This window comes from Chaetura pelagica, unplaced genomic scaffold (assembly GCF_000747805.2).
Source record: "Chaetura pelagica isolate M959 unplaced genomic scaffold, ChaPel_1.0 scaffold364, whole genome shotgun sequence".
In the NCBI taxonomy this organism is placed as follows: Eukaryota; Metazoa; Chordata; class Aves; order Apodiformes; family Apodidae; genus Chaetura; species Chaetura pelagica.
The window spans coordinates 329,576-354,405 of NW_009953089.1; the positions used below are offsets into that span (position 1 = coordinate 329,576).

General features: G+C 39.3%; 1 protein-coding gene across 1 annotated transcript; it reads left to right on the forward strand.

The window, feature by feature from the left end:
* The first annotated feature begins 8,628 nt into the window (after positions 1–8,628).
* On the forward strand, positions 8,629–24,144 carry PRKAR2A (protein kinase, cAMP-dependent, regulatory, type II, alpha). The gene is made up of 10 exons (XM_009997032.1): positions 8,629–8,641; positions 8,858–8,910; positions 10,459–10,542; positions 12,685–12,791; positions 16,450–16,603; positions 19,550–19,651; positions 21,468–21,542; positions 22,103–22,168; positions 22,855–22,993; positions 23,528–24,144. The coding sequence occupies exons 1-10, from the start codon at positions 8,629–8,631 to the stop codon at positions 23,659–23,661; spliced, it is 927 nt and encodes a 308-aa protein (XP_009995334.1). The 3' UTR covers positions 23,662–24,144.
* The last annotated feature ends 686 nt before the right edge of the window (positions 24,145–24,830 follow it).

Here is a 24,830-nt window from a genome sequence, read left to right on the forward strand (position 1 = left end):
GCTGAACCATTAATTCCAAAAATGCATTCTAATGCTTTGACATCCTTCAATTCTTTGTCACGTTTATGTCAGAAAGATGGGGGTAATTTTCATTGCTAAATATCTGCTTTGCTCTAACACCAGTGCTTCAGTGCACTTTCCCCAAGATGCTGGTGGTTCTTTTAAAATATGTGCCTTATTTAGCATTGCTAGTATAGAAACAAAAAATGCCTTGGTCTGGAAACTGAAAGAGAATTTCTTCTTTTTGGATTGGAAAAACACTTTTTCTGTTTTATTTCTCAGCTACATTATCTTTCCTATCTGCTGTTTGCAACTAAAAGCCTGTAAAATACCTGCCCTTTTTTTGAAAAGGTATATATTTGAAGCATTTCTTGGAACTTGTGGGGTTTCAATGTAAACTGAAGGCAAAAGCAACGTTCTCCATGCTGGTTTTAATGGAGATAAAACACTTCTGTGTTTATCAGGGACAGAAACATTTTTTTGTGTTTAATTTCTGCTTTTATCTGCCTTGGTTACATAACCAGTTAGAAATGTGGTAGTGTTTCTGTGATGGGCTGAAATGGAAGATCATTAAAGCAGAAAGTTTACTTCTACAATTGTGAAGCTGGGTGCTCTGAAATAGTAGTAGCATCATGTTTTCCAGGAGACCTTTTTTATGGATGACTATCTCATCGGTAAGGCTCTCTTAGAAGGCTTGAACAAGGTCAGCAGCATGTTTATCCCCTTCAGTCTTCTGATTTCTTAACTTGCAATAATAAAACTTCCTTCATTTTAATTTCTCAGGCTGCACCACAGGGAAAAATAATGTATAACTCTAAAATACCCTGCTGCCTTTTTCAGATTTCTGCTTCAATGTAGTAAAGGGAGTTGGAAACAAAAGTAGCAAATTTAAATTACTCTTTTAAGATCCAAGTGGCAATATTTTGAGTTTGGTTGTTGCTGTTGATACTGCCACATGGAAGGCTTTCCTATTTTTAATTAGTCTTCCATCAGGATGGGAAGCTTTTTGTTGTTTTTATTTTTAATGCTGACCCACCCTGTAACTGTATGGCCCAGAACACACTAGTGTCTGGGATACTGGGCTCTACTGTTATGAACAGACACGTAGAAGCCAGAAGTGCTGGAGCTCTAGTTGTGCCTTGGTTAGCAGATGATTTCTGTGAGATCAGGTAATCTTGCCCTTTGGCTTCTCCAAAGTGCAGCAGAGAGACTATTTGCAGAGTGCTGTGTTCTACCTGCAGAGTGCTTTCCTAAGGCCTTTGTAAGCTGTAGATTTCAAATTACCAAAATTGCAGTCTAGGAATTATGTGGAATTATTGGAGTGTATGCACAACTGTGTATTTAGATGAACTAGAAGCATTTTATATGGTTATTTTTGACAGTGTTTTTTCTGTGAAACAAAGTAACCTAACAACTTCATTGTTGTTGTTCACCAGCATCTGGTTTCTGTGGAGTAGGGTGGTGTGACCCTTTAACCACGTCTGAGCACACAAAGTGGAAGAGTGAGCTGAAGACCTTTGCATAACTCATACATAAAAGTACTAAGGAAATGTTTGGCCTCTATATAATTCAGCAGGCAACTACATAAGGCAAATGCAATGATAAATAGCTGTTGGTTTGATTTACAGAAAGAAAGAGAAAAAATACAAATGTGTTCATCTGATTGTACCAAGGAGGTAGAAGAGTCTAAGATAATTCTGTCCCCAGTCCTGCACTGGCACAGATTGGTTTTTTTTTTTCATTTGCTCCGGGGTAGGAGGGATTTAAATAAAGCTGTGCAGGCTGAGGATTGTCTGCTGAAGTTTTATTGCAGTGTGTCTTTTGGTCCCCACCCCATTTGCCTCTTAGTTTGACAGATATTTTTCCATAATAGAGCCCATGAGCAGGTTCTCAAGTGTGGTGAGGAGCCTTTGGTTTGTTCTTTGCCCAGTGCTGTGCACCCCTGCAGTGTCAGGGATGGCTGTGGCTAAGCAGGGCCTGTTAACTTGGGGCAGTTCCCTTGCTAGATACTGTTTGTTGCAGAAGGGGTTAAGCAAAACATACAAACCCTGAACAAAGCCTACCTAGAAATAATAAAGTAGGAACACATTGTATTACAGGTTAAATGTTTTGTCTTTAAAATCTAATTGAAGATGTATTGTCTGCATGTAATGTTTTCATGAGATGTAAATGCTTTCATTATATGTAAAGATACAAATCTAAGAGATTGATTATTTACTTTCCATTTATTATTCATCATGAAAGTTTTTGTTTGCCCCTGGGGAAATGTAATTGTAAGTACTTTCCCAAATCTTCCTGTAGTGGAAAGAAAATTTAATTTGTGGCTGCATAATTTTAATGGCTGTTCTGCTGCAATTTTACTCTGTATCTGATGATAAAACCTCTTAGATTAACACTTAAACCCAGGTTTTTATTAATCTATATGAATGTAGTGAAATAATTGAAAAATGCATTCAGAATATAAAAACAAATGTACATATAGAAATAGCTGGTCATTGTCATAATTTTAAAAGACATATTGTCTGTATTTATGCATCTTGGGAGTAAAGACGTCTGTGGATGTAGAGTTGAATTTCCTGCAAAGAGAAAAAAACACATTATTATAAAAGATGGCACATATAATTGATTATGCAGTCTGTTCTGAACTCATGACTGAAGTGCAGTATGAAGTAGGAGTGTGTGACACTGGCATTATGGTTTTATCATCAGCCATTGTCACTGAAACTGTTGTATTTCTGACTTGATATGTTGGAAGGAAAACAAGCCGGAGAAATCTGATTTAGGCAGTAATACTACTGGGAAGTATGTAATCAGACTGAGGAAATGGCTATCAAAGGTTTCTTTGATAGGAAGGGCAGCAAGCACTGTAATACACCATCCACTTCTCGTAAAAGGCTGCAATGCTCTGTCGTCCTTGGGCAAGAAGCTCTGTCCAGAATTGTGCCTTGGAGTAGCTGTGAGCTGCAGTGGGTCCTTTCAAGCTCTGCTGTTGACCTCAGTTCTATTGCTCTGTTAAAGTAGTGGACCTTGAGAAGTATCGGTAATGCCCACGTTAAAGGTGGATATTTTCAAATTGAATTAAGGGTATAAGCAAGGCTTTGGGTAAGCCAGGTGAATGTTTTCCACTTTCTGCCCCTCAATTACCTGTTGCTGTGTATGTGTAACAGTACAGAGAGGCAGTGCTGGCAGAGCTGGTTGAGGCACTGCAGGACTGAAGGGCCTTACATGCTTATTAGTGTCTCATAGGCTTCTTCGCCTGGCAGAATCATCTGTGCAGCTTTCCAACCTGAGCAGGCTTTGGGACTGTGTGAAGCTGCACCTGAACCTGTAATCCCTGCTGGACTGAGCTGGTTTGGCACAGCCATACTGAGTGATTTGGTGTCTTCATAGTCTTACCTGTAACACAGAACAACTGTCTGTTAAGAACCAAGTTAGTTTTCTTTCAATTTCTTTATAACTTTAAAAGAAATTTAAAGCTGCTTCCAGAACTGAAAATCTGTTCCTTTGCCACCTAAATTAATTCTAAATACTTCTCAACTGAAAAATCTTACACTTGATTTGATGTGGCCATACAAGTAGTTGTGTGTTTGAATATGCTGCCTTGGTATTTGACAAAGATTTGAGGGGGCAGTGTTTGCTCATGTCCCAGTCACTGTGAGTTGTATCTCAGTTATGCCTCTTAGAGGACTAAGAATGAAGCCACAAGGTGGTTCTGCTGTGGGTGCTCCTGCATCTGGGGATTTTCATGTGGCATGTAAAGTAAATGAGAGACCAGTCTTTTAAGACCTGAGATCCAAGTTTTGGGCTGGCACAATGGTGTTATTTTTAACTAAAAGTTTACACTTGATTTCAGTCAGTTCTCATCAGTGAACTGGAGGCTGAAACAGTTGATTCTCCTGCAGGTGGTTTAACCCTTTTCAGTGTTCAGTATTGCTTTTTTTTTTCTAACTGTCATAAATGTGAAAATTGTTTGGATAGTGCAAATTGGGTGCAAGTTTTGTTTCCCAGTTGCTGGGTTCAGGAATGAATCTGTCATCTGCTTTGATACAGTCAGATCTTTAACTCAGGAAACAAAGTGCAGTTTCTAAACCAGCAAGTCCTGAGCTATCCAGCAACAGAAGTGAGAGGAAACTTGATGTTCTTTCCCAAGTGCAGAAAATCACGTTGATCTGTGCCAGCAAAGACCTGTGTATAAACTGTTTAAGCTTCCTAAGTTCCTCTGAATGACATCGTTTTGGATGTGCCTGCTTAAGCAACTCAGCTGTCAAAGAGGGAATGGCAAGCCACTGGAAGTGGTCACCTTTCCAGCTGGTGTAGTGGTCCCAGAAGAGGAGCATCCATCCCTTGAGAGACACTTACAAAACGTTTGAAGCTCTGGAAAGCTCAAATACAAAGAATGTAGCCTTAAATGTAGTGCAGGATTACTGAGCTGAATAAATAACTAGAAAAGTTGTTCTGCATGCCCTAGTCTGGGTGGATCTTCATTGGTGGGTCTGGTGGGATCCACTGGAGGTGAATCCTCATAAGACAAGTGTATAGAAGTTTTACTCCCAAGTACAGAAAGTGCTATCCAAAATTGCAGAAAGCATATGATAGAGGGTGTCTTTGCTACTTCTTCCAGCAACAGCAGAAATATCAACAAAGCATTCCCCTTATATAAGATGTAGAATTTTCACGGCTGGTATGAAAATTTTTCCTCTTCTTCTGTGTTATTTGAAGGTCTTCAGGCCTCAGTCATTTGGCTACTGTTTTGAAGAAAAGTAACACTGCTGTCTCAACTACAGGATGGTGTGTGGGTCTGACAAAGGCTTTATTTGCCTATGGGGCCTAAATGCTGAACTATTGTGCAGATTTGCATAGAGTTCAAGGACTTTCATCTCGACAAAACACATTTTGCATAGCAGTATTATCTTGGAAGGCAATAACATTTGCATAAACAAAGATGGCAAACTTTTCTTGCTACTTCTCACTCTCCCCACCCCTCCCTTACCACACACCCATCTATTGCTGATGTCATTGCTACAGCTAGAAAGATCTTTGTTGCTTTCAGATGCTGTCACCTGCATAACAAAGCAGTGATCAAGTTGTATAATTTCTAAGCCCTCAGAAGTGTTAACAGATGTGCCTGTTCTTGAAAGCCAAAGAAGGTGCTGTATGAGGAGAAAACTAAACTAGCTGTAGAAGCTGCAGAAGCTGAGAGAGACTAAATGTAGATGGTAGGATAAAAGCCTGAGTTTCTTTTCATCCTAAAGCTTCTTAAAACTGAAAAATGTTATTGGGGTGAAATATGTTATTATAACTCTTACTGATGCATTCATGCTCAGTGTTTGCTCAAGGGCAGAGTTGTGCTGAAAATCTCAGCTAGGAAAGGTGTGATTCCAGAAGTCGCTTCAAATTATACGAGGCATTTGTGAGCCTGTGTTCAGAAATGTTCAGAAATACTTCTTCCCCAGGAGGATGGTGCAACATTGCAGCAGATTGACCAGGGAGGTTTCCAGGTCAGCCCCAATCTAACATCACAGATAGCTCTCCTTGAAGGAGTAGGTTTGACTGAATGACCTCCTGAAAGAACCCTTCTAGCCACTGTTTCAATGAGTCTGAAAAGGTGCTACCAACATATTTCTTCAGGATAATCTTGTAAGAATAAGCTTGCCTTGGAGTACCTGTTTCATTGACACATTGAAACGGTTAATATGTTAATTTAGTCAGGTATAAAATAGAGGGGCAATTATGGTTTCACTTCACCGAGATGAAAGATCAAATGTTTTTTTCATTAGCACTGGCTGTACTGTAACTTGCAAATGACTCCTGAAATGAATTTCCATAGAATTCTGGCAGGGGTTTGCAGAGTTCAGGGTAGTTACAGGAATTCTTTTATTTCAGAATAGTAGAGAAGCAACAGTGAGCACAGGTAACAGGAAACATATTGAAGATAAGGCTGCCACACAGGTCTTGACAGTGAATATGTTTACCAGTGCAGAGTTTCACAAATAGTTTACCAATTAGAAATAGGGGAAAGAAAAATCGAGCATATTGTGGCATAAGGCACAGGATGGTGTTGATGTAATGTTCACTTTTTCTTTGCATTAGTCGTGTTTTAAAATATTTGGAAAATGCTGTTGGTTATTCTAATACAAGTAGGCTGAAGAGCTTTCTGTGAGCTTTCCAGCATAACATGCAACTAATTTAAGCTCGAGGTCAGAATTAATAATTTTTGTCTCTCTTCCCTTTTTCTAACCATCCCAAAACAGATACATTAGATTGAGTATTGCAGCTCTGCCTGCAAGTAAACAAAGTCGTGTCGATCAAAGCTGTCAGTCCATGTCCAAAATGTCTGCCCTACCACCTCGGCATGAAAAAAGAAATCTCAGCAGGAGGTCAAAGAATAAAAAATATAATGGGAAGGCTTTCTGCCTGACAGCATGGGAAGAAGTAGTGTTTTTGCCACGTTTTTGTTGTATTTCTGTGCTGCCCATTCATGGGCACAACAGAAGTGATTTCGGTTCATAAGGGAAGGGCCCTAGAGTTGTAATCTGTATCCTTAAGTGGTCTTTAAGAAGCTATTTTCCCTCTTAGTGGGTAAGATGAAGTAGGGAAAACTTACATGTACAAATCCCAACCAAAGCCATTTGATACTAAACTTGCAGAGAATGGTGTTGTTTTGATTGCTGCATGTTTTAAGATAACAATTTGCTCTTGTTCTCTGAACTCACAGATACACAGCTTGAATGTGTATTATATGCCAGGTACTGTCAGAAATGTATATAAGTGCATTTATACTACATATGTATATTGCAATGGAAAGGACTGAACTCTGATTACTGGTAAGATCTGCTGGTTGTAAAGAATAAAGGTACTTTTTATCTCCAGCTTTACCATGTTGTTTAAAGGGCCTTTTTTCTAAGAAAACATTGTTTATTTGAAAATCAAAAACTTTCACAGCAGACTTTGATCCTTACTGCAGCATGCAAGGAGGAGGAAAGCCTTCACACTAAAATGCTAATATTGTTCCCTTTGTCAGTGCCTTTGTGTTGCATTTTAGGTGGATCTTTGCCTATCAGTCCAAGTTCTGCAGCTTTGTAGGCTTTAGTAGACCTTTCCGTAAGCCAGTCATCTTTGGGCTGTGTGGTGGACTATACTTTTTTTCTCAGCTGGGGAAAAATGCTGTTTATTCTTTGTAAGGTATCTGCCCTAAATGTGGTGGGCCACCCAGTTAAAGTGAAGCTTGTGTGTCTGTTGAAGGTGCACTAATAATGCACCATTTCTGCATTGTTAAAATGGGGCAAACCAGAAGGGCCAGTGCCGTGCCTGCTTGTTGTGTGAGCAATAGCTACTCTAATGATTACATGATTGAGTTTTTATATTGTGGTTTGATAAATAGAATGCCTGTGTTGTAGTCCAGTCTCTTCAAAGAAAAAAGAATTGAAATCTAATTTGCTAGGAAATACATGTTCCTTTTTGACAGGAAAACCAAACCAAATCTTTCCTTGCTTGACCTGTGCATTTTTATAGCCCTTTAGAAAACATGATGACAAGGTCAATGGTCCTGTATGTGGTTTTAAATTATTTGTGAGTTGCTGAAGGCTTCTAGTTTTTTATCTTTATGTTAAAACTGCTTATTTTTATTTATACTGTCCAAGTCCGTTCAGTGGGTAGATATCATTGCAGTGAGCTTCTGGGCATTGTGCCAGGTCTTCAGTGTTGTCAGGATGCTTGATAAAGTACAAAGAAAAATGCTTGTCTGTATTTCCTTGTAAAATTTTACAAGTAGCATATAGCCTCAGAAGTAAGACTACCCTTATTGAAGTAAGAGCAGAACTAGATGCAAACAAGACTGACTGTCACTTTGTCTGTACAGCTAGTTAGAATGTATAGTTCACTTTGACATTTACAAACTGGAAACCCTACACATTGATTAATAATGTCTGAGCTAGAGATGTAGGCTTTTGGCAGCCAAAGGTGTCTCTGTTTAATATGGTAAAATTGTATAACAGCATCAGTGTGAAGTGAAGATAAGCCTTTTCTGAAATACTAGCACTAAACAAAAATGGTTTGTAACTAGAGAAGCTCACCATTATCACTGCTTCTCTTAAAATTGATCCTGTCCTATAGTTACAATGATACGTTTGACAGAGCCTTGTTCCTATGCACTACACTGTGTTATTTCTACAAATGTTCTCATATGTTTTAAAACAATCACTTTGTGTATTTTTAAAAGTTGGGTTTTTTTAAATTGCAACTTGACATTCATTTGATTCAAAGGGAGTAAGAGATAGGAACACAGGGGGAAGGAGACTAGACATTATTTTTTGTCACAGAATATACTGTGGTCAAGTTGATTGTTCATTTTGCAGGTCAATTATTGTGTAAACATGATTTCTTCTTATGGAAAAAAATCCCAAATACAGATACTTGCTTTCAAATCTGACTTGAGGTGGAGGGAGTGCCACATGCCTCCTTGTACTTCTATTTTTTTTAGTGTTGCTACATAGGTTGCACTGCAGAGAACAAAGCAGTACAGCTGCAGTATTTCTATCCTGTGTGTTAGGGAAGATGCTTGTACATTAATCATGGTTTGTAAGAACTGAAAGGAACTGTGTGCATGCTTTGGAGTACTCGTTGGGCAAGATGATTTGCTATTGTAAGTTACAGACTTTTTACATGAAAGATGAAAACAGCCAGAACTGTCTGCTCAGAGAATAGGTAGGATTTAAACTTCTGACATTATAATGACATAAAAACAAAAGTGATTGTTTTTCCTGAAGGAAAACAAAATGTAGAAAGAATATAAACTTGATGTGTTTGATGTTCTGGTGTAATTGCAGCTTTTTCTAATTTCCTCTCATTTTTTTCTAAGTTTGTGCTGAAGCTTTCAACCCAGATGAAGAAGAAGAAGACACAGAACAAAGGGTAAGGATGAGTGAATTGTACTGTGCATGATTCTCTCTGCAGTCTGACAGGCAGGTGTTTGGATGTCACCTTTTCCTTACCACCTGTGCCCCATGTTCTGAGGGGCTGTGTGGTGACCTGATGTTGACTTTGTGTCATGTACTTTTTTGGCCACAATAGTTTTAATGTAATTATACTTCAAAGGACTAAAAAGCTGTGCTTCAGTCCCACATCTTTAAACTTTTGGATATTTTCCTGAATTATTTTGAAGGCTTGTTGAGACAATTCCTAAAGCTGTGGTGAGGAATTAGTTAAGCTTTACCACAGCTGTTTCTTCATGGGTGCTTAAAATTCCTCACATGCTTTTTTACTGCCTTTCTTGTCAAAGCAGTTCTGCCTGGCTAGGAGAAATACTTTGTTGAAATATTTTGAGACCTGGGTCACCTTTTGTTCTATTGTTTTTGTAAGGTGGTAATTCCCAGGAATTGCAAGTCCAGATACTGTAATTGCATTCCTCTTGAGGTGCTTTCTATGAGCAAATCCTGTAGCCTGGCTGGTGAGGGTCAGTATTTTCTCTCTGGTCTTCTGTTGGTCCATTTCCAGATTCCATCTCAAGGATGCTTTCACTTCTGCAATGAAAATCTAAATCTAATTTAATTTATCTTTAAAAAGAAGATACTTCATAAATAAGATGCTATAAAAAGAAAAAAAAGACTGAGTGTATCTAATCATCCAAATGTATACATTTATTCTATCACAACTCTTAATTTTCCTGACTGCTGATTCAGTTTTTCTTTTAAAACAAAAATCTAAGACATGCTCAACTTTGGACATTTTTTTTTTTTTTTTTTTTTAGAAAAACCTACTAAGGTAGCTGTTTAAAAAAAAAAGATAAAAATTCTTGCTATTCCAGAAATAAAGTTAATGTGGCAAATGTGAGGTAATTAATATCTTTATATGTTTTCATAATTAGCCCCCAACAAGCACGTCCATGAACTTTCTTATGACAGAGTGAGTGTTGGTTCCTTTAACCTGATGGGATGTTTATAATTGGAAAGAAGCAATGAAGAAAAAAGGGTTTCTAACAGAACAGCTTTTACTTAAGTAATTTTGTTGGGGGGAAAAAAAATACACTGCTTGGACAACTTCTGTTATTAGATAGGTTGATATATCAGGATGTATCAGAAATCTTACTAACTACCTGTGTGTCAACAAAGTATATTGGGACTAATATAGCCAGAGTTTGGAAAGAAAACTGTTGACTTGTTTCTCTGTTCCAAATCCTCAAGCCTTGACTTTATCTGTGGCTGAGTTAGAAAGGAAGGGAATTCTTTCTTGACTGTTATTTTGCATGTGTTCAGTGTCAGCCCCATGTATTTATGTTGGTTCCTTTCATTCTGTCTTGCTTTGTATGTTTACATATAAATATTGTTTATGCCAACAACAAAAAGGAACTGTGTACTTTGACACTCTTAAATTGTGTTCTGCTTTTTTCACTCTGAAGTGCAAGTTCAGGCTGTAATCATATTTCTTTGTTTCATGACAGTTTGATTTTACTTTGTCTTAAAGGTAGTTCATCCTAAAACTGATGAACAGCGATGCAGGCTGCAGGAAGCATGTAAAGATATCCTGCTCTTCAAAAACCTAGATCAGGTAATATAATTTTAAGGAAATGGTAAATGGAGTTGGTGGTTTGTAGGTACAGGTAATAGCTTGGTCAGATACTTGTTTGCCTTGTGCTAGTTCTTGAATTATTAATAATATGCAGGCTGGATTGGAATGTGTGTTTGGATATCAGGAATCAATGAACAAGGTAAACAAAAATGTCAAATTGTCAGTTTTCCATGACTGTCAGATCCTTCTCCCTGCAAATTCAATTTTTTTGTATGTTAAAATTTGGGTTTTTTTTAATGTGTTGGGTTTTTTTTGGTTACTTGATTTGTTTTGTTTTTGTTCTTTTGCTCATCTTTCAGTATTCGCTGTTGGGTACCGTTGCACCTGGTTTCCTTTTCCCTAGGAAACAGTTAATTTTATGAGCAATTTAAAAGAAAATTACTTACACAATTGTGATATTGGACACAATCCACATTTACATGATTGCACATTCCTGAAGCTTCTTAAAGTAATTGTTGAAAGCTTTTCAGTGCAGCAGACTTGAGGAAAGCTTCCTTAAAACTGTCCTTTTTAAGACTGACCTTTCACTGTTCTGGGATTCCTGTTTTCATTAAGCTTATTTACTTAAGACATTTTAAAGGTTCCTTTTGCAAATAACCACACTATATGCAGTAAAAAATGTAAGATATTTAAGAACATCCAGCAGCTCAGGGGGCATATACAAAATGTGATCACCATGAGATTGAGCGTCTCCAGTGATAAACCTGATTTATGTTTCAATATAAAGTGCTGGGGGCGTAGAGAAGTTTTCTCCTGTTAAAAGCTTTGTCTGATGTATCGTGTAGGCTCCACAGTGTCTTACAAATGCTTTTGTAGAATCCTAATTACAATTGAATTTTGTACTGGGTGAGATCAATGGCTGTTATCCTTAAAGCAAGGACCCTGAGCATGCTCAGTATCCATATTTAAACCAGCAAGGGGTTTTTACACTTCAGAAATCTGACTAAGCTTGTCCTTTTATTGACAGAAGAACTCAGTGTTTTATTTACTTAAAATAAGTCTTTGCTTGTTTATCCCCCAAATGAGCCATTATTCAGTTACAGTATTTTTAAAAAGCTTTTTAAAATCTGTGCTGCTTGTTTTCTGACACCTGTTACTGAAATGCATGCTGTGAAGTGTGTGGTTAAAATAAATGGCTTTTATGCAGTGATTGTTTGTTTAGTTTAAATATCAGAAGAGTTTTAAAAGACAAAGCAAGAATCAGGTGAAAGGCAGTTTTTTCAACATAGTGGTGCCTACAGATGTTGCAATAATTATTGCCAGCTTAAGGAGTGCAGTAAATATTTCAATTGTATCTAGCAGCATAAAGACTGGTTTGCATGTTCAAGCAGTATATTTTTAGAAACTAAGCTGCCATCTCCATCTTCAGCTTGGAACATCTGATCATTGAAAATGCAATGGAAGTCTATTGTTAATGGACTTGGGAATCACAAAGGTGGTAAAGGAGCTCAGCATGGAGGCAAAGCATGTCTATGGCATCATGTCTCTTGGCTTTCACAGCTGCCCTGGCTCTACTGCCTACAGAAAAGGTTCAGTCATGGCTTGTCAGAGAAACCTAACTTGAGTTTGCTGTGCAGAGCAGCAATATCCCATTTTCTGTATGTGCTCCCCTTCTGTACCTGTCTGATCTTGTCTTGTGTTGGAATTGCAGGTTCTCTTAGGACACAGACTATCTAGGGAAGTGTGTTTGGATAGTCTTCTTAAGTCCAGTCCTGGTCATGACTGGGGCTCCTGGATGATGACAGTACGAATAAGTTACTAATAAATCATGATGTGGTTTCTATACATACATATAATGAAACACACGTGCTGTTGACAGAATCAAGATGTATCCATTGCAGTGAAGCTGTGTCAGATGATACCAAGGGAGAGCTTGCAGTACATGTGTGCTTTGGTGCTGAAATGGGATGTGTAAATAGCTCTTCTGTAATGGAAGTGTCTGTTTGTCTGCATTATTTAATTTATATATTAATAATCTGGAAGGAAGTGAGGTAGTTACTAGTGGAAATCAACATTTAATATCAGTGTAATTTATATTTGCATACAGTAAAATAATGCAATGCATGTTGCATTTCACTATTCAGATCAAGTCAGATGAGCTTGCTCACCCTTTTTTTATAGGAGCAGCTGTCTCAGGTCCTTGATGCCATGTTTGAGAAGAAGGTGAAACCTCAGGAACATGTGATTGATCAAGGAGATGATGGAGACAACTTCTATGTCATTGAGAGGTAAGCACCTGTGCCTTTGAAATGCAGAGTTGGTTTCTATCTGTTTTCTTAGAAATGGCAGGGAATGCTTTTACTGCAGGACAGTTTCTGAAGGAAATGTACTTTTTGCAGTCATTATTCCTTACTTTGATTTTTCCATTTTCACCTTCAGGGTCTCATTGACTTTTGGATCATTTGCCCAGGGACAATCAAATTTGAGATGTGGACATTTCAAATCTGCTGGGTTTAACACATTCTGAGTGACTGCATAAAAACTCAAATACCACTTTATCTGAGGGAGGGGCCACAGTATGAGCTTATCTATGAAACTTTGTTCAGTTGAGCTTCCCTGCCCAGCAGCATGTGCATAACTTAAAATCAGCAGTATTACATGCTGTCTCTAGGCCAGGATGTGCTTTTTTCTGAAAAAGCAAAGGGGAAAAGCAGCAAAAGAAATCACCGGGTAAGAAGGGAAGGGACAGGAGATTATTTTGAGGAAGGAGAATACAGGAAATAAAACTTGGTGGTGGCTACCATAGATCAAGTTAGACTTTGTCCAGTTCCTTTTTATCACTGATGTTAGAAAGAATTGTGGTTACTTTTGTTTTTATTTGTCAGGTAATTTGTTTTTGCAGAGTTTATGTTGCCATTTTGTGTTTTCTTGCGTCAAGTAAATTCACATGATAATTTTGTATATCATAAATATGTGTGCAACAGGCATGCAATAGCTACATGTACGCATGCAGATTTTGAGCATCTTTGGCCCTTTTGGAAGAAATTCTGGATATAGTATTTGCCCTTGCCTGCAAGGACGAATTCAGAGGACTTTGGCTCCTTCAAGGCACCAGTATCCCTGTCTTGGTACTCTAAGATAAGTCATTAATGCCTAAATATCCCTCAGGATTAATTTCTTCCTGTCTGAATGAACGCTGACGTGGATGTAACTCTTCAGCATCTTGTCTGCATAGAAAAATAACCTTTCTGATGCAGTCCTTTTTTTTCCCCCAAGTCTTCTTGTTGTACTTCCTCACCAGATAACTTCTGAGTGTCTTTCACCATGCACAGAGGGACAGCAGGCAGGATAGATGTAAGTTGAGAACGCAGCAGCTCTTTAAAGCTGGGCTGGAGGTGTTGCATGGCTAAACATCAGTATGTATCATGGCTGAGGAGGCACCTGATGAGTCTCTGCTGATTGAGCAGTCATCAGTCAGGAGGGGCAGCACTGGCCTCTGCCCCTTGGAACAGGCTGATCCACAATCTTGCTGAGTTGTCCTCTTCTGCTATTTTTTGCCTTGAGGTTTTATATTTTTTCATGTCAGTATTTTTCTTTTGAGTCCTTGAGCTCTTAATGATTACCATCTCAACAATTACACTTCAGTCTGTGTTTTTATTCTCCTTATCTTGCAGGGCTTTAGCTCTCAGACTGTCTCACAGTTCAGCAACAGTTTTCTCAGCAAAGCTGAGCCAAGGTCACCCAGTGCTGCCTCACCAATTTAGTCCTTGGACCACAGACAGCTAAAAGCTTGGCTGAAGGTTATGTGGCTATAGTTATTTGGAAATAAATGGCACTACTAAGTGACTTTCAATCTGAGGGATGGGAAGAAGTTGCATTTCTCTTAAGTTACTCACAGATGGCTCTTCTCTTTCAAAAAACCTCTGAAGATTGTTGCTTCTGGTGACTCTCAGAGAATCATTAAACAGATACTGGACATTACAAGAATTAATGAAAGATTCCATCAACACTAATCCTGATATAGTTTAGCATGTTAGCATGCTGTTGGTTTCCTGCTTGGTTTCCTAGGTGTAAGTGTAGAGTAGTAGAGTGTAAAAAGTGTCTGGTAAGGATGCTACGTAGTCTTCACGTGTCTAGTTTTCTCCTCTAGCTTTCTGGATGACAAAGAGAGACTACATTTCTTGGATCTTCTGACATATCTGAATCTGACCCATCTACTATTGATCCAGCAGCCAGAATTTTTTCTCTGGGTCTGAAAGGCTTTAATACAGTAGATACTTAAGTCCTTGTGCAAAGCTTCCTCACCTTATGTTTTAATGGTTTGTTTGATGCATTCCACTTTGTGGAATCTCCTACAATTTTTTTTTAAATGCAGGAGTGTTCAGAGATAACGAACAAACCCAGGGCTGTCCATCAGCAATCCTGAAAGACCATCTGCTCTTAATACTGGGCAGGTCTCACCAAGGAATGCTCCCATACTTGTTTACTATGAGGAGTTTCACCTACTGCCATTTCTGTTGACTTTTTTTTACATGCTGAATGGTGTTTTTGGAGACAGCACCATTCCTTCTGACAAAGACCTGAAATCCTGGGGAAAACTATATGCATGTTCAGCTGCTGAAAGCCAGGAGAGTGTTCCCTACCTACTTTTCTCCAAAGCATGATGTATTTTGTATAGTCTCTTATGCCAGTGGCTAATTCCTGAATGATCTCTGGTGCCATAGCTGGGAATTAATCAGGCCTAGTCAAACTGTATTTTTTAAATTATTTTTTTAAAGTCCCAAGCGTGAGACAGTTCTGAAGGTGTTACAGACACTTGTTTGACTTTTACAGGGCTGCTTTCTGTGCACAGCCTGTTCATCTGCAGTTGCTGTGGTACAGTTTGTTCCAGATTTGTGTTTTGATGTTTGACTTGCTGGACCTTGTACCTGCATCTTCATCAGAGGATCCTTTTGATTCTCATTAAACTCTGGGTTACTGTTCCTTTTACTTCATCACAATGTAAGAAGTGTGCCCCTTGCAGGACAGGGTGAGGAGGCCTTTCCAATTTAAACAGGTTACAGCTCCCTTTGAACAAAGTACAAGCAGGCTTTTGGTATTTCAACACTTCCTTTTTGATCTGTTCAGATCCTGGCTAGATGTCAAGAGTTGTAGAGAGTTTTCCTGTTTCTAGAAGTGACCTGTTACAACAACAAGAAGAAAAGACATTAAAAACCTTTTGTCTTGGCCACTTTAATTTGGAACCAGTGTGACTAGAGTGGAACCCATAATGTTCTGCATAACTGCTGGAGTGGGTTACCCATGCTTGCTTAGCTTGTGCTTGTGAAGTTGGACTTGGAGATAAACGTCTTGGTCACAAGTGATGTGTGAGACAAATACCAGGTGCGAAATGGTTGCCCCTGGAGATGGCTGTGTTACAGTGTAAGGATGTGGCTTGTATAACATTCATGAACTAGTTTTAAATTTCCAGCTTGAGGATCATTATGTGCTGCTTATACTAAGACTGGTCAGTTAGCACTGCAGAACTTGGTATCTTGGGTATGTGAAGAAACGCCCTTTCTGTGACCTTTGTGCTTCTACAGCAGCCCTGCTGTCCTTGCAGGAGCTGGTTGATTTGAATCTACAGCATGGGCATGTGCTGTCAAAGACTATGAAACTACCTATAACCCTGGCCAGAGCATTTTACAAGAGCCATGTTGAAATGCTCTGCAGAGGAAACCAAGCAGATCCTGCTCAGATTGATAAGGAGTGAATGCTTCATTAGGAGGGAATTACTGTGGAAATAGTGTAGATAGAAGCAGCTTAGTATCAGACAACTGGAAAGCTCAAATAAGCATGTTCCATCTCACCCAACAATAAAAGGACTATTTGTATTACAGCAAAAAGGTGTTTTTATGATCTGGACTGGAATAATGTCTAAAAAATGTCTATCCCATTGTTTTCCAGGGGATCGTATGATATTGTCGTAGCAAAAGACAACGTGTCGCGCTGTGTGGGCCACTATGATAATCATGGCAGTTTTGGGGAACTGGCATTGATGTACAACACTCCTCGAGCTGCCACCATTGTTGCCACAACAGAAGGAGCTCTTTGGGGACTGGTAAGGAAAGGAAGTTGCTCTCAGCTGTATAATATTTTAAACACTAGCTCACCATGTCTGGTGCTTCTCTTGGTACGAGTCCTTGTGCTAACAGCTATTTTATCATGATCTGTTGGCTCACCTCCTGGCATAAGAGATCCATTGTACAAATCCTTTTGGCCACATTTCTAGAACTACTTGTCTGTAAAAACTATATTGCTAGTTTTATCTGTCTGTTTATTATTTTTCATTTGCTGTAATTGTGGTTTTTGTTGGGGGAAGAAAATCCTGGTTTTGTTTTCATTCTGTGAAGGACAGTGGAGGAGGCATGAACGCATTTATTTTATGGGGAAGGGGAAAAAGTATCTAAAATGGTCTTTATTTTCATCTTACCTTCCTACCCCTTTGTTCTAAGGGGAATAGGAAGGTCTTTGAGGATGTCAGTAATTTAATCTGCTCTAGGGGACCCTGCTCTAGCAGAGGAGTTGGCCTAGATGATCTCCAGAGGTGCCTTCCAACCCCTACTGTTCTGTGATTCTGTGTGGATTTGAAGAGCTAGGAAAGCTGCCCAAAGCTTTGTCTTCCTTCAAAATAAACTGTCATGGTGTTTCTGGTCTCTCAAGTGTTACCCTGGAAGAGGTTCTCAGGTCAGCATGACCTATGAGATACCAAGCTAAATGATGGTGTTGTTTTGTCTCTAGCATAGCAGCATTGAACGTGAAGCTGTTGACATTAGTTTCCTCTTTTAGTTCTTTTATCCACACTTTTTGGGTGGGTTATTTCCACAGTGTTCTCTAACTCATCTGTGAGGGCTCACATAATAAGTGGATTGTCTGATCAACGAGGCCTTTGAAGCCAGAAGTGGTTTATGTTTTCTGTGTGCCGGGCTCCTCGGCAACTGTAGCTGGGGGTTGACCATGTGGTGTGACCTTGATTACAGGACTGATAAGCTGCTGCACAGGGCGTGCTTAGTGCAGTCTCAGTGCTTGCTGGGAGATGTGACTTCCCTTTTCTTTGTTAGCTGAGAGAAAAGATTTTGGTAAATCAACCAGGGAGTAGTGTCAGAATCTAATTTCTTGAACAAGGCAGAAGAAAGCAGCTACCTACAAATAGAGCTCGTTTATAGAAGGAAGAAAACTAGATGATGTGTGGTTTTTTTATAATTTGCCTTTGAAAAGAACTGCACACATTGGGTTAATTTTTGGTGTTTTTTTTTTTTTTCTGTAATTATACTCAATTAGCAAGGTGTAGTTGAAGGGGAACCTGTCGCTGCTTATCTGTCCTGTGGATGTTTTGCATTTTCCTGCATAAAACTTCTGGTTATTTCTCTATACTGTTTTGTGCCTGAAGGCTCAGGCACAAAGCAGTTATCACACATGGAAATGTCCTCAAGCCTTTTCTTCTGACTGTGTCTGGGGAAAACTGCCTGCTCATGCACACTTCCCTCACTGCACTGCCTTTTTTGTTCAAATGCTGCTGCTTCTCCTCCCTTCCTGATGCTCTCACATTAATTATGGATTTGTTATGCTTTCAGAATTCACCTTACCATTTCTGCACCTTTCTGCTTCTCCAAATGTGCACTTGCAGAGACTTATACCACTGAAAAAATGTATTTTAAAAAAGGAAAAACAATCCCTCATGCTTTATAGCCCTGTGTTCTCCTTTGGCCAACAGTAACATCATTCTTTTCTTCATTGTTCATCTCCGACTTTCATATTACACTAGTGTCACCTGTATCAACCATTGCTTGAAGTTAGAAGTATTTGCTGCCTGCATCCCATAAAACTGTTCTCTTACTTGAAAATAGCTCTTCACCTCAGGATGTCTCTGCTGAGGTAGCAGTTGTCTTCTGTAAATGAGACCCTGAGGAAGGGCTCTCAATGGATGTTTCTGCTAATTGTGGGATATGTCAACTTTAAAGATTATTCAATTGTTTGGTACCATTTTCCTCACCAAAATTCTGCTCCTTTCCTCTGATTTTTTTTTTAATTTTTAATTTTTACACTTAGAGGCTCATGTTGTGTGAAGGGAAACTCTGCAGTTCTCACCATGTTAGTGATTTAGAGCTGATCCTACCAGCAACTTGGGGCATTATTGCCAGGCAAACCCAGAAACACCCGGTGGGCAAGTGCCCTTTCCCTTAGCCCGCACGTGCTGTTGGCTTCCACCTCTCCCGTGCCCGTTCTCCTCCGTGTTTGCCCTGCCTTTTCTGCAGGGAAATGAGAAGCCTTTGGTCCGGATCTCTGGCAAGACCCTCCCCAAACCTGTCTCTGCCGCAGGGCAGCGGGACGAGCCTGCCTGGGCTCGGGCACTCAGTGCCGCCCCGTGGCCAGCGCTGCTGCTGCTGCTGCTGCTTGGGAAGAGCTCAGAGCAGGAAGGGCGGCAGAGCTGGTTGGGAATCTTGCCCAACGTTTGGTCTTCAAAAGCAAAATAAACAATTTTTTCTTTTCCATCGGGAAGGTGCTTATGGTACAGATCCTGGAAGGTGGAGGAGTGGATCAAGCCTGTTGCTCTGTGATACTCTATTCCTAATCTGAGACCAGTATAAACCTCCAAGTTACTTTTGCAATCTGTGGCTCAAGTAGAAAGGAATCCAACTGAGACTTAATCCTGCCTTAATAAATAAGTTGCAAAATCCTATTTCCAGTGGCGTAATTTCTTCATCGTATGTGGAAACGTGACAGGTATATTAACAAACAGCCCTGAGAAACGGTACAAGATGGACTAAAAATGGAATTCTTAAATGCTTCTCTGAGAAGGGCCAGGTCTTAGAGCTTCCTTTTTTTCAATTTGTTATTCCAACAAGTACTCTCACAAGAGCTGTTGTGATCACTGTTGTGATGGATATGGTGTCATTTTAACAGTTGACTTTTCAAAGCCAGCTTTTGTTGCAAATACTGGTTCATGTTTTAAAAGGAGCATTTTAGTGAAGATGAATAATGTATTTCTCTGTGCTGTTTCTTGCAGGATCGGGGGACGTTCAGAAGGATTATATTGAAGAACAACGCAAAGAAGAGGAAGACATATGAATCATTTATTGAGTCTGTGCCCCTTCTTAAATTCTTGGAGGTAAAGCTTCTCAGAGACATCTGCATCAAATTACTACATTAGCATTAGCTCTGCAGTCAGTGTTCCTACTGTATCAGAAATCTGTCATTTTTGCTTAGAACAAAAGTTTAAGAGCTGCTTTGGTATCGTGTTTACTGTACAACTTAATTTGCATTGTTGAAGTTGTACATGTTTGGTTTTTTTCATATCCTTTGTACACAGCAAGCAATTGCTAATTATTTATCTGAGCCTGTTTAAAGATTAAAAAAAAAAATCTCAAAACACCACATAACAAAAACCATCTCTAAATATGTTGGAAAACAGATATTAACATGAAAATTGGAACTCAGGGCTTTGCTTCCCTTGGAGGGTATGACATTAAAGTAATGATATTTGGCTTTTACCAACCATGAATGATTTTAAATTTGATACAAATATGTGAGCCAGAGTAGGTCTTGTTATCTTCTGAATATTGGTTAAGGTTAAAACTAGGAATAGGCTAAAGGGAAGCACTGCTACCTGGGAACAAAATGGCCAGGAAAGGCAGGCAGATGTCATGGTCATGTGTGTGGTCTATGACTTTAGGAGCAATATGTAAATTGTCACTTCTAAGCTATAGATTCAGCCTATATCTTCAGAGGGCTTTTGGAGCCATACCAAACTGCTTTGAAATTAGTATATGTTTGTCTTTGCCTTACATTATAAATTGGTTATTCCCTGTTTTTTCATTGTAAGAATATTTTTCAGAATTAATCTTTAGTATTTAAGGAGACCTTGGAGAGAAGATGATAAAATGGCAGAGTATTTTATTAGGTGTGAATAGCAACCTCTAATTTTGGACATATGTTGGTACCTGTGGAAGGGCTAAATTGTGCAGCACCTCCCTCAGTGCCTGGCTAAATTGGTTCCATCAACGTGACTTTTTTTGAGTGCAAAAATGAATCATAAATATTTAAAGATCTAGAAAAATAACTCATTAGCACTGGATGGCTTTTTGTATGACATACTGCAGTTGAATCATGCATGGATCAGAGTTAAGTTTCTTAGGCATGGGATGGATTGAGGTGCATTTCTGGAATGAACAGATTACAACTGAATCATCTTTTGAGATATGTATTTTTAGTTGTTAGATTTTCTTCCTTAATGTTTCTTACACTGCTCTGAAGTAATAAAGTTATTTTGTGGTGTTCTGGACGGGCAGTGGAAAACACTGGAGATAAATTTATCTCTTTTTTCTCCCTTCCAATTTATGGAGGCTCAGACATGTTTCATTGCATGTCAGATTAGTGCCTTTTGCCCTTGTTTGCATCTTGTTGCAGTGCCTGCTCACAATTTAGACCTGGTGTCCTTTTCATATCCCCTTCCTCTCTCCATTCCAGGAAAGAGTTCTGAATCACAAAACCCCTCACATATTCAAATATATGGTGATTAAAATATTCTGAAAATATGTTGCTGCTGTTCCTCGTTGAAGTTTGTTCTTAGCAAGTTTATTACATTTTTCTGAGTGTTTTTGTCGAATTTCAACTGAATCTTAGATGAAGTTGGTTGTGGGTTTTTTTTTTTCTTTGCTCTAAGCCAGCCAGATCAGTTATTTGTTAACTTTGAGGTTAAGAAAAGCACCTGGATGGGACACTAGGCAATTTTCTTTGCCTATTGGTGACGGCAGGCTTGGAAGCTGTGGTGCAGTACGACAGTGTCATTGTAGGGGCTGTATTTTTCAGTACCCAGATGCTGTGTGTTTGTGTGTCTAGTGAATGCCTCTTCATTTCAGGGCTACAAAGTTTACCCAAGGTATATTACAATAGATAATTATGTTTAATTTTTCTCTTCGTTCCAGGCATCAGAGCGGATGAAGATAGTGGATGTCATAGGGGAGAAAGTGTATCAAGATGGGGAACGCATCATTTCTCAGGTACTTGGAGCCTAATTTCTCTTTATCATTCCTCTTTTCTCTGCTTCTTTTTTCCTGTGTGGAACTGACTTATAGAATCCCATTACTTGGACCTACGTGGCATCATTTATTCTTTTGCTTGAATTGTATTTAACCACTTCTTGAATGTTTGGGGAGCAACCAATATGTCTTTTACTACAAACTTATTATATTACTTTAGCTTCTGCATTTTTCTTCTCTCATGTTTTTTCATAGGAACAGCAGAATTTGACTAAACCTTTTTTTAATTTCACACTCAAGAACAACTTGTGATTCCTTTCTAGAACTTGATGTATATCATCAATCTCCTTTGCTTTTTCTTTTCCACCTGCCCTGTCACTGGATGGTGTGTACCAATAATTCCTTCTCTATTTAACCAGTCCCCATTTAATGTTAAGAATTGGAGTGATTGTCAACTCTAGCAGATTTCTGCACAAGTGAAAGCTTTAATACCATTTACACATACTTTTACAGTAAACTAAATAATATTTTTTATTTTTTATTTTATAATAATATTTTGTTTTGCCTTTTCCTCTTTACAGGGCGACAAAGCTGATTGTTTTTATATAGTAGAATCTGGAGAAGTAAGAATCTTGATGAAAAGCAAGGTCAGTTCAGATTGGGTCATTAGGCTTTAGGTCAATCCTTGATTTGATCAATTAATGCAAGTGGTGTGGAAAATCCTACCCTGACTTCTTTAAAGATATTATTTTATGATGTTTATCATTGTCACTCGTGATACATGGGGACTTAAAACCGACCTGTTCTGAAGTGGCCACAAGTCACTTGAGTAAAGTTGGAAAGTCCTTTGCTTGTATCTGCTCCTCTGCAAACTGACTCAATATTCTCCCCCTGGCCTTAAGGGTGGAAATTAGACTTTTCTTCAAGGATTATAGAAAACTGCAACTTACAAAACCTGGGGTCTGTTATTTCTGGTGACCTACTAGGCATTGGCATTTGAGCAGATCTCTGTGCAGTCTGAAGCAGCCTTAGGGGACAACATGTTGTGCATAATAAAACCTGTGTTAAGCTAATGTAATAGTAGTTTCCAAAGCTGGAACAATAAATATCTGCCAATCCCAGAACTTTTGGGCTGGCATACACCTTTCTTATCAAAGTTCTAATTGAATAGGCTGTCAATGTGTTCTGCCAGTACAAAGCATGACTTGGGACTTGCTAGTTTAAAAGTCCTGAACTAATAAGCTGCTGCACATCTGTAAGATAACTGGAATTAACTGTAGGCTTGTACAAAGACAGATCTGTATGCAAATAATGAAAATATACTGTTCAACAGACTATGACAGGTAAAGAAACTAACCAAGAAGTGGAAATTACCCGGTGTTGCAGAGGGCAGTATTTTGGAGAGCTTGCACTTGTTACCAACAAACCCAGAGCAGCCTCTGCTTATGCTGTTGGGGAGGTCAAATGTTTAGGTAAGCAGATGTTCCATGTTTACTGCTACCCTTTTCTGATCTTTGCTTATTTTGGGGACCATGCCTGAGACAGCAGCTGTTCAAAACCTTTTGGTAACTGGCGATGGGACACGAGGAGCTGGGAGCACAGGCTGGAGCAGATCTCCATGCTGAAGCTGGAGAAGCACTGCTGTATCCTTCCAGCAGGTTCTGTTTTCTTCTGCTTGTGTGCCCTTTAAATGGGTAAGTAGCATCAGCTTCTGGTCTATGGTTTGTTTGCAACACACAGCTTTCAGGTGTTCTGCCAATACCAGTGGGGAGTGTATTTGGCTTCTGTGTTTATCCTTGAGGTCAGATATGTTCCATTCATCTTTGTTTCTCCAGATAACAGTACAGAGGGGAATCAGAAATCTGATTTCTGTTTCTGTGGTTTCTATTGAAGCCTCAAACCAAAATGGGTTGGACCAGAGGTCTGTGTTCTGACTTAAAAAAATAGATTGGTGCATGGTGTCCTTTTTGAAAAACAACCTTGTTTTCACTTCTGTTCCTTTGCAGTCATGGATGTGCAAGCGTTTGAGAGGTTGCTTGGGCCCTGCATGGACATTATGAAGAGGAATATAACACATTATGAGGAGCAGCTGGTGGCAATATTTGGCTCTAGCATGGACCTGAAGGATCCAGGGAATTAGGCACAGGGTACCTCAATGCCTTCTTAGTTCAAGACACAGAAAAGCCTCCTATCAGCAACACAACTCACCAGGAAAACGGACACTATGGAATAGTTACTGCTGCTGTCTTGGGCATTTAGAAACCACAAACAAGTCTCAGCACAGATGGCTTGCTCAGTCCCTGCCTCCACTTTGTTGCTGATACTTCATTATTAGACCTAGATTAAAGATTCTAACCCTGTGTTCACTTACTTGGCTCAGAATGGCATCTGTCCAACAGTTCAAGTGCCTGATATGAAACCCAAAGTGTGTGAGATGTAGAAGCCTCCTTCCTTCCAGTGTCACTGTTGGGATAAATTTTCAGACCAGATTCTGTAGTGGGAGGTTGCCTGTTCTGCAGAGGCAACCTGTGGAATATGAGCCTTTTACAGGTTCATTAATGTCCTCTGATGCTTTCCTTGTATGAAGTCAAACTTGTTTTTAATTGTAGCATCTGGGTTTGAAGAATTGGTGAAGCCAATTAAAATATGTGGCACTGAAGTTTTCTTCCACCTGCTGAAAGCAGCAGGTACTATAGCTATTTAAACCAAGTAAACCCAGCTGGGGAACACAGAATCATAAAAACACAGAATGTAGGGGTTGGAAGGGACCTCTGGAGATCATAGTCCAACCCCCCTGCCAGAGCAGGATCACCTAGAGCAGGCCACACAGAAATGCATCCAGATGGGATTTGAAAGGCTCCAGAGAAGGAGACTCCACAACCTCTCTGGGCAGCCTGTCCCAACGTGGGAGAGTCTGCTGAGCAACAAAACGCAGGAAAAAAAAAAAAAGCATTCTTCTCTTTGAAGTGTTTTCTGAGCAGCAAAGAAAATTGTTTTACTCTGTGCTGCCCAAAAAAAGTGCAGTGGTTCAGATCAAATGGCCTGAAGGTGTCATTATTGTCATCTCTCCAAATTTCCTCCTTGTTCCTGACACTAAGTACATTTTATTGTGGTGAGATCACAATATATGACCTTCTTTTGCTTCCAGAGATTCTTTCTACTGCTAGATTTCCCAGGGCACTGTTATTGAATGGGTCAGTTTTAAATCTTTTTAAGGAGGTGAATGTTTTGTTATTTAAATGAAGACTACTTCTGTACTTGGTTACAGGAGCTCCCCCCAGTCCTAACATTTCACAGTATTTTAACTTC

Bases quoted from the DNA above. Each gene is read 5' to 3' on its own strand.
- PRKAR2A (XM_009997032.1), top strand. The intron at 12,792-16,449 runs GTAAGCACCTGT...ATTGTTTTCCAG, and splicing joins AACTTCTATGTCATTGAGAG to GGGATCGTATGATATTGTCG. The intron at 22,994-23,527 runs GTAAGCAGATGT...GTTCCTTTGCAG, and splicing joins TGGGGAGGTCAAATGTTTAG to TCATGGATGTGCAAGCGTTT.